Source organism: Trachymyrmex septentrionalis, unplaced genomic scaffold (assembly GCF_001594115.1).
Source record: "Trachymyrmex septentrionalis isolate Tsep2-gDNA-1 unplaced genomic scaffold, Tsep1.0 scaffold123, whole genome shotgun sequence".
In the NCBI taxonomy this organism is placed as follows: Eukaryota; Metazoa; Arthropoda; class Insecta; order Hymenoptera; family Formicidae; genus Trachymyrmex; species Trachymyrmex septentrionalis.
In genome coordinates, this window is record NW_017304363.1 from 107840 (window position 1) to 118584 (window position 10745).

The following is a 10745-nucleotide window of genomic DNA, read 5'->3' on the forward strand; positions in this document are numbered from 1 at the left end:
ACATTGCTAAAGAATATGTAAGACATTCGTAATTGAATACTTAACGCAACGATTAAAGATATCGCAATATTCTTTTTTTGTGTTACCGCGCCCAGTATTCTCTTAAAGGGCAAATCGCTTATATCCTTTTATCGAACTGATTAGTAAAGCGATGCCAGTATTGTAAGATTAGTCGGTTCGATATGGAATCCTTATAGCGTTTTATATAGACTAACTGTTACGTAAGAGAACTTGACCTAATTTCAAAATCGAAGTGCGCTGATTTCATATCATTTCGTATATAACTACGTATTCAGTTATTATTCCGATAATCGAGGATCGGTTTTTTTTCATGTATTTATCAGAATAATTATGAACCACGAGCTTTGTAAAGTCTATACATTTATTTTATAATTGTCTATATTCCACGAATCACGAAAGAAACATATTAATGAGTAAGAACTATTTATCTTTTTTGAATCCAGCTTTTTACTTACTTAATTACTTAATTACGTAATTAATGCTGGATGCAATATATAAGCAAACTATTTTATTAATAAAAGTGTCTGCCTAATTTCGGTCTTTATGGTGAGGGTTTTCGAGGGTAAAGGAAGCAAATAGAGCACACCTCACGTACCTCATATCTCGATATTGGTGGACGGGGTGCATCGCAATGGGTGGATTGCAATTGGAGAGATTGCTCGGATGTGACGCGCACAGCATGTTCTAGGAGTGTGCTTTTCGTGATTCGCACGACAAAATACATCGAGCTGGGAGCTAAGCACATCAAACTTAAGATTGACATTTACGTTTTTATTTCTTATTCACAAGCGGAAAGTACTGTTTTTGTTCCACGTTATTATTAATTGAACCATTATATGTACAAGATTAATTTATCACGTAGATGTCAGGAAATGAAATCATTGTTATGAAATGGTTTGTGAATTTTGAACAAACTAAAGTTTTCCAAGATGCGTATCAATCGCTTAATTGCTAACTTTCTGCTGGCACGCGATAATGTTGCAAGAACAATTATACGCGTTGCTTTAACTCGCGTGATTAGGAAAACTCTAGTCATAAACGAATAATTTACTTGATGATTTATTGATGATAGAGCGTTATCAATGCTATGATTTAGTCTTGGATTTGACTGGATATCCATGTCGATGTGGTATTTCTTCTTAGCATAGCAATCTTGCAGTAATTAACCAAGTAAAATACAAATGTAAAGAAAACAAGTGATTTTTATCTGTTTACAGGCTTTCACTCACGAAGTAATGAACAAGTTTTTATGAAAGACATAATTGATATTACTCTAAATTTATTTGGAATGTTTTTGGGTAAAAAATATCTGGAAGGGAGGAAAAGGATGAAGGGTAGGAGCATAATAGTCAGGTACAAATGTGAAAATGAAACAAGACAGGGTCAGTATTGGAGAGAGGAAGAGGTTAGGAGATGCAGGATATGCCAGGTTGCAGAGAAGGGTACGTGTCACGTGTTAACGGAGTGTGAATAGACAAAGAATGGAATGCAGATGGGAGAATTTTTAGGAGAAGAGGGCAAAGGACTGGAAATAATGAAGATGGTAGAAAAGGCAAGAAAAGAAGTAGAAAAGAGGGAAATAGGAAAGACGAAAGAGGAGTTTAACTAGACAGATAGGATGTATATAAATCCTAAGCGATGTTTTATGAGGATGGACGTAAGTTACTGGAGATACAAATAGCCACGTTTGGATATTGTTGCTAATAAAAGATATATATATAAGTTGGACTTTGTTAATTTTCATTTAATTTGAGTTAATATGCTGAGTGACTTTGCTGACTTTGCTGACTTGTCTTAATAGAATGAGATAATATAGGAAGAGTAATACAGTGTAATCAATGTTATTATTATATGTTAAAATGTGTGCTAAAATGTGCGTTAAAAATATATAACGAGATACATTTATTGTAAAAGAAATTATGTAGACCGGAAACCATTAGGCAGGGATTAATAAATACAATACAATACAATGTTTTTTGGTAAAATTTTCCATACTGCATATTTTCCAAATATATTTGTCTATTAAGATTAAAATGAATTACCGTGCATAATGTGGATTTATAATTGTGCAAGCGACACGAATGCTTGCGTTCATCAGAGGGTACCATTAAACTGTGGAAGTAAATAGCGCGGAACGGCGTTTTATGATAACCATGATAACGCGAACTTATGAACGATCAATGGCAATGAATGTGACTAATGAATCACTAACTTTACTCGTTAGCGAAACGTTTATCCGCGTTTACATCAGTCTGCGTCGTTAAATTATTCCAATATTTACATTACGCTTCTTCGTTAATAGTATTTCACTTTACACATCTTAGATGTACAATGTGACTTTCGTTTGTACGGCTTTTTGTGCAAGTTTGCATAGTATTGTATAATCCAATTTATTATTTCTTTCATCGATTTTTTCACGATAGCCCTATCTGAACGGGCCTTTTTAGTAGCTGTTCGCTACTAAAATACGCCGAGTGAATTTATATCGCGTTTTTCCCAAGTGACACGTCATGATAAAAATCGCTCTCTTGTGCCCGTATATGCTGTAAGCTGAAAACTTTTTGTTATTCGGTTAGTTCCGTCATAAAAATGGATTTATTACCGTTACGTCTGGGAAATGTTGGCTTATTTGTGCGAAGAAAATTGCGGTAGAATCGTTAGCATTTGATTTCAATGATTGTGTATTAAATTGATCAATTTGTCGAGGTTATTAATCTGTTTACACAAAGCAAATTAACCGGATACTTTGATAGAGAACTGTATACAAACTCTCTAATATCTATATAATTTTATACATATGCATGTTTTATCGAAATATTACAAATGTTTTACGTACAAGTTAAGCTAATATATTCTTTTTTTGATTCTAATAATATTATAGTAATTAATAAATGTTTTGTTCATTAAACTGATTTGAACGTAAAATATTATCAAGATACAAATCTAATATTAATAATATTATATTAATAATATATGCGATAATAATTAATAATATATGCGAAGATACAAAGAAAGCGACTATTTCATGTCACTCGACATAATCGCGAACGAATGAAATTGGAACTACAAAATTCACAGCGTGTCTCATTAACAACGTCGCGTTGACGATTTCCTTCGATTTCACCCGCTCGATATTCATATTTCAGTTCTCGGACAATTTATTTTTGCCCCGCGCATCGCGATATTTCCAGCCTTTATTTGTATATAACTGCATTTTATTGTCAATTATCTCGAATTCGATTTCTGCTTTTCCATTTGTTTTTCGTACATGATGATTCCGATTGATCATCGGTGACTATTTCGTTGCAATAGAGTGTCAATATGGCACAGAAGAGCTAATGAATAACTAAATGAAAAGCACTCTATCGTACTCTCCGTTTACTATTACGTGCTACATATTAATATACACCATGAAATGTGGTCTTTATAATCTTTTAGTAATTATCATCCGATTTGAAATGGATGTCGGGCCAAATGCCTATGCATTCATCAACTTGCTCGAGTGCACTCACTACAGTTGGCAGTGACTGTAGGCTGTTCGTGTTTCTGATTAGATGCGATTAGGTGCGACTATTCCTCAGCGTTGCTTTGTGCTTACCGTATGCTGTTTCTCCCCAGATATATCAATTTGGCATGTTGCCATTTATCTTTTACGGTAGTCGCTTTTCGTTACAGTAATGCGCTTGTTCTCCGTCACCGCTGCTCTGGTGCGCGAGTTTAAATTCCACCGAGCTTCGAAAATAGCGTTATCTTGAGAAAGGGAGTATAACCAAGCGTTTAAGCATTCCGTATCCAATGTTGCGAATCTTCCATTCGATTTTGATTTGCACGTCGGAAATGTGTGCAATTATACCTTATCACGTATAATCGCTATTTAAAATTCTATCTCGAATTCTACTCTGTACTTCACGAAGATTTTGGATTTTCTATTTTGAGAAATGATGGTTTTCGTGATAATAATAAAGCTCAACCTCAAACGTATACGTACGAAGAGTGATCTGTATGCAGAAACCACCGATGCCGACGGTTTATACAAATTCGTCGCGTGTTGTGTCATAGTGAATCCCACAAGCACGATATAGCGTTCGCAATTCCACGGTTAGTTACACCTACCGATTTACACGCGATACCACGCGAAACGATTTGTTCAAGCCAGCAGGTAGTAGTAAGCTTGCATGTCTCTGCACGATTGTTGTAATATCGGTGCTCTTTCGATGCTTATTTCATTACTTCAAATTGATACGTCTCATGCTCCGATAAACAATTCCACGTATCTAACAATCGAATTTTATTATCTTATCTATTATCTAGAATTTTCATCGATATTCTAAATTCGTGAAGCGCGCTGTTTCAGATTGTATGTACATAATCCTGTTTTGACCTCAGTGTTGTGACGAAAGCTCGTCGGTTCATTATTTATCGCCCGTTTTTCCTTAAGCGCAAGATCGATGACAGCGAAAAGAATAACTGATATAATAATAGTATTTCTTAAATATATAAGCGATGCTACAATCTTTAAAATTCATTCTGGTATAAGTGTAATATATTTCATTTCTACTATATATACATATATATTCTTATACTTATTAGTTGTTTCTTTTATTCTCGAATAGAGTATTCTTTAATTCAAACCTATGCTGAATAGGTATCGCTACGAAAGCTTTCTTCAAGATCTTTAATTTTGTGGTGTGAGACTTTTCACGTTGAAGACCACCGAGACCGTCTCTTTTCTATTTTCGCGGCACAATTCTCCCCGAAGAGCGAACAGGTGTGCTGGAAAGAAATATCCCTTACTTCGACCATTACTTCTTCGCTATTTGGCAAAGATACGTCCCGAGGCTCTTCTTGTATGTAGGTGACGAAAAACCTTTCAAGGTTTGGTGAAACTGGGTCATCGCGCGCGCTGTTTCCACATGGTAGCAGCAGTCGTTCTGCAATGTGCAGCTTAGCGTGAAGATACGAAAAGATATAATCTGCCGACGATAAGATTTCAGAGAGAGAGTGACGTTCAAAGGTTACGAGCCTTATCCTTGCGTGTATGGAGCTCTTTTCCGGTTTGCGTGCTCTTAGAGGTTGTCCGCGCAAGGTTGCGTATGAGAGGTGCAATTTGTATCTTTTCGATGTTTGATGTTCTCGTTTTGAATCTGAAGATGTTTCCTTATACGTTATAGTGTGGAAAGAAATCTGCTCTTACACGAATGAAAATGTTTGATAGTTTTGTGAAATATATAATATTTTAACCTACATATTGTGTTCATTGATGCATATGCATTCTATCTTTCTTTGTCTCTTTTCTTTTCTTAAAAAGTGAAGAGACTATAAGATACTAATTTATATGCTAAAAAGAATATTAGTCGTAACTATTAAAATATTCCGTGCGTAACGCGAATCATAAAATTGCGTTGGAGTATAATTCGCCGCGCGTCCTCTTAAATCTTGACGCGAATCAAATTTTGGTGATCTATTTGACGAATAGTTGAAGATTTTGAACTTTGCGAATCATAAGTAACGCTGAATTAAAAAACGAGAAAGAGTTATACATTTTACTTTATTGCTTTTTATATTCTTATAAATAACGTAATACGAATTTCATATTTATGAACGGCTTTCGATTGCGAATTTATCTAAAGTAACATAATTATAATATATTAAATATTGAGATGGTGAAATATCTACTGTTTGAGATAATGTTATTTGCTTGGTTATTTGTGTAAAAGAAACTGGTGTAAGTTATAATACAATTTCTTTTTGAGAAGAAGATAATCTCAAAGGAATACAAAGTTTTCAATAAAATATAAACTGAGTAAAAGTATTAAAGTACTTCAAATTATGTCATTGTTATAAAATTTATTATCAAGATAGAAATTTCGCAACAATATTGTTTGCTCTCTTTACACTACTTTTATTCATATCAGTATGTGTATGTGTATTAGATTTAAAAGAGAATAACATTACAAATTTTATACAATATATTTAAACAAGATTAACATATTAATTTTAATAAGCGTTATCTCTTGCATACTTCTTTGAATACTGTCATGAACGTAGCAAAATATATTGTCCGCAAAATATGAACTTTCTTTTTTTACTCTTTAAATTTCTTGAGAGTAATAATATTGGACAATGAAAAATTTTGCAAATTAATGTAAATCTCTGCATTGTATTGCTCTTCTGCTAAATAATACACCCATTCTAAAGTTACTCACATAATCTCCAACAGATGCATGATGTTGGCGTACAAAATACGCCAAGTTTTAATGCGAATTTATTCTGTAATGTGCAATTGGATATGTTTATATTGTCCTAACTTTTGATTAATGTACTATCGTAATATTCATGAGAACATTTGTATTGAATTTGCGCTTATGTTGTACCATGTAATTTTCATCCGTTCTATGAAATTCATTCGTTCTGTGAAACTCACAGTGATACTTTTCTTTATTTCGAATGAAATGTGAGAAGTATTGGCATTGTTGCAACATATTTTTTTTATATGAAAATCTTTCGACACGCATACATAAAATCTATACTATAAATAATTTCAATAATAATGCAACTTGCAATTGGAATATTACATAGTGTATTCAAAATTTTGTTATTTAATAATAATTGAGTAAAAAACAATAGTCTTGCTAATTTAGATTATCGAAGGAACTCTAACATATTTACCGACAGATCATTGAGTTTAAATTTTATCAGAAGCTAAATTATATATAAAGACATTCTAATTATTTTATTTTTTACTCGTACGTCTATTTACATTACCATCAATTTTGTGCGTATTGTCACAAGTGTTGTTACACTTACCTGCAACCCTCGCCTCTTTGCACGCTTCGTACATGTCTTGTTTGATCTCCGGGTTGTCGTCCGCGATAGTTTCGCCGACGGTCACGAATCTCTCGACCGCCAAATTTACCGCCTGGCCGACCCTGGCAACCGCTCGCAAACTCCGGTCCGAGCATAGCGGTCGTTCTCTATGTGAGATTAACGTAGAAATCTGTTGAAAGATATTGCATTTTGATGAGTGCACAATATTTAGTCGAAAAGATCTATATGAAATTTCATTTTAGAATTTTAATATTATATAATTGACAAAGAGAATTTTGGTTTTAGGCTTGTATTTATTAAACATTATTGTTGTAATGAATATCAAGATCATTATACATACAAGTCTATTATATGTATGTCTATATATATATATATATATAATTTATTGTTATCGAAATATTTAATATTTTATAAAATAAAATTATATTGTATTTATGAATAAAAATCAAATTCTCACGTAAATGATCGATACATTTTTACTGAAAAACTCGGTTGAAATCAGACATGATACGGTTTTATAAATAGATTTTTGAGAATTAGTTAGATATTTGTGTTACATTTATCTTAATTGAAGTTTAATTGAGAAACTCATATGAAATTTATTTTAAGACGTAGTCTAAATTCTGATATTTTGATATTATATATAGGTATGTGGATTTTGGTTCCTCTTAGCGCTTATTGCGATTGCATTTCGACAGCAGGATTTAACTCAAGCAAAAAACGTCAATGAACATTCTTTCATGAGCATTTGATGAGCATAGATAACGCCGTAAATTGAAATAATCGAAATTTGTATTGATAAATTTTTCTTTCATTTTTTACCAAAGAAAAAGTCTGTCTCTACATATGCAAATGTTTAATCGTGATTATTTGTTCTTGCTAGTTCTTGGACTTGTGATGACATTCAGAAATGTGTTATATCTATCAAGTCAAGACACAAACAAACGCCACACCACAGGTCGCGCGTTAGCAGAATTATTATCACTTCGAAACATTTAATAATCACCTTTTAATACGTGTCACGATCGCGTTCTAATTATAGATAATGCAATGCAATGGCTTACACCGCTATCTATTAGGTAAAGTTTTGGTACACGAATGGTACCATAACGATTTTTTTTGTAAAAAATCGAATGCTATATGTAATAATAGATATCAAAGTCTCATAATAATTCGAATTGTTATCATTACGAAATGTATTTGTTATTGTGACACACAACGCGCGTAATATTTATGCGAGATCGCCATCGAGACAGATGAGCCATCCTGTATGTCATTTATTTTAACACGATCGCGACAAGTGTTATAAGAAATTAATATTCATATTCACATTAAAATATTTAAACGGGTCAAGAATATAATAAAGTAAAACCGAGTAAATTAGCGGATAATTATTATGCGTCGACATATTATGCGTCATCTTCCAGAATACTCGTTCGTTATTTTTCTAAAAGATAAATCCCGCGTGGAATGCAAAAAATGATCAAGTATTCGTGGACGGTCGCATCTACAGACTAGTACAGCTACTGACTCCCTTATTTTATTATAATTAACATCGTCGTCTTGTCTAATTCAGGGCGATTTCAAAATAACCAGTACGTTCGTCCGCATACCGGTAACGCATATTCCGCATTTGTTCAGTTGTAATACGACTAGCGACCGCGGTATAAACGTAGCTGCTTGCGTTGCGCGTGGAATTATGGCGGAGAGTCTGTGGTAGCTTGTTAAAATTACTATGTAACGCGCCCCCGAGCATTCGCGAATCGTAGCGGCTACACTGCATTTTCCACACAATTAGACGATGCATTTGTGCGCCGTTCCTTTCAGAGATGTCTGCCTCGGTCGAAGAGGAGGGAAAAGGAATACGGGCTGTGACGTGGTGCAAAGGGACGAACTCGCGGGCTATTGTTTCGAGAGATGAATGCGTGCACTATGCAGACGTGCATACACACACATACATATAGAGTCATACGCACGTAAACGACTCCATTCATCCCGATTCGATCGTCTTATGTAAATGAGAGATGTCTGTGACATAGCACTTCGTTGCATGTAATTGCATATTGCATGCATGCGCGGCAGCGTGAATGGCTATACGGAATAAAACTATATTTTGACGTTTTATTATATCGTAATATTATTGACGTCGTAACGCTGTAATAGTATCGATTGTAATAATATTGATTTGGCTGGATTTGGCGCTGAGTTAACCTAATTTTCTTTTGCAACTATAAGAGGCATTGATAATTATCACTACAAATGGAAAAGCAAATGTGGTGGCACATTTATAAATTGCATACTGGTTCAAAGAACCCGTCTATACGAAAAGTGTTAATAAGTGTTTCTTTTTTTTTTTTTTAAGAGCTTTACATTTAGCTAAAAAAAACAGGCCTAATATTGCAATACAATATTTTGTTTAGAAAAAAGATAGAATCTGGATAACATTTGTCAAGATCAAATTCATTGGAGCCATTGGAGATTGTTCCTCTTATTTTCATTTTGGCATTAAAAATTCATTTTTATAATTTTTAATTTTAATTCTAATATTTTGAGTAATGCTAATGCCGATTGTATTGTAACTTTCAAGCCTTATAACTCGAAAAGTACTTAAGAAAACGTATTTTATTATAGTGTTTTGAAAAGCTCTCGACGTAAGCTACGAAAATATGTAATGAAAAATGAGGGTACCATTTAAAACATTCAAAATGACCTTGATAGCATTATCCAAGGCCAAACCCATGGTACCATCTTGTGTTCTCCTCAAAATCACATAACTTTTGTCTGAAACTTTTTTTAATCCCACATCTCCTTCTCGAATTATTCGCTTGGGACGATTAAAATGAAACAAACCTTGTACGTATACGTATATATGAGAGACAATACATTTTATGTATCTAACCTATACTCAAGTACATTCTATATCTATACTCAGGTACAAATTTGATATTTGTATCTATTGTATATCTAGATAAAAAAAATAGCATCTAAGCTGATTTTCAGATGCATTTTTCAGATATATTTTCTCAGCATAGTCACAATTCCATTTTATGTGCGATTGTCGATTGATTCCATTCCGCAGAAAAAAAAAAAAACAGCTTTGTTGGTGCAAAATTCTATATAACATGATTGGTCTTTCCCTTAGTTCCTCACAGAATCTAAACGCAAATCAGTCATATTAAAGAATTTTACAGTTACACAGCTGCTTTCTCTGCTGAACGTAGCCAGTGATCTTAGATTGAGGAATTTCTAACGCATGTATAGTTAAGCCGGGAACACAATGTTTGAAGCATTTTTGTTTATAAAACTGTGATGAATAACGGTGAATAATATCGTCTTACAATTCTTATCTTAAATCTTCTTCTCTTCTTCTTACGTTAGGCCTCTGGCCTGTGTGTTACACTCTCTCATATGATTATTTAATTGTTACGAGCATATGGGACCTACAGTTTTAATGCTGGTTCCGAACGGCGGATTTTTCGAAAGGTATTTTTCTATGGGCAAGGATATTCTCGGGAGGTTATCGGCCTTTTCCGAGAGAAGACATGAGCATAAATATTTTGGTTCCTACTGAGATCGAACCCGGAACCTCTCTCGGACGTGATAGACCAGTACGTTGTCTACCATGCCATGCTTGCGCTCCCTTATCTTAAAGCGTTTTACGATAATTGTAAGTTTTTTCAATTATCTAAATGCAATCAAAATGAATGAATAAATGATTCATTTAATAATTGATATATTTTTTTTTACACGTTACCATTATTACAATAAAATTAATTTAAGAGTATCTGAAATGTATCTGAAGATACTTTTACCCAAGCAGAACCATAAGTCATTATGTTATTAAAATGATGTCAAAATGACTCCAAAATGATGATTAAAAGTCATTTTTCAATCAT

General features: G+C 33.6%; 1 protein-coding gene across 4 annotated transcripts in view; it reads right to left on the bottom strand.

Moving 5' to 3' along the window:
* Nucleotides 1-10745, bottom strand: part of LOC108755596 (alpha-catulin) — a 54689-nt gene that overhangs the window by 14791 nt on the left and 29153 nt on the right. For all 4 annotated transcript variants that reach the window (XR_001939779.1, XR_001939780.1, XM_018498727.1 and 1 more), the window contains exon 2: nt 6829-7018. Coding sequence is in view for 2 of the 4 variants with exons in the window: in XM_018498727.1 (XP_018354229.1) it covers nt 6829-7018 (190 nt within the window). In the remaining 2 variants the exon portion in view is untranslated. The remainder of the gene's footprint in view (nt 1-6828; nt 7019-10745) is intronic.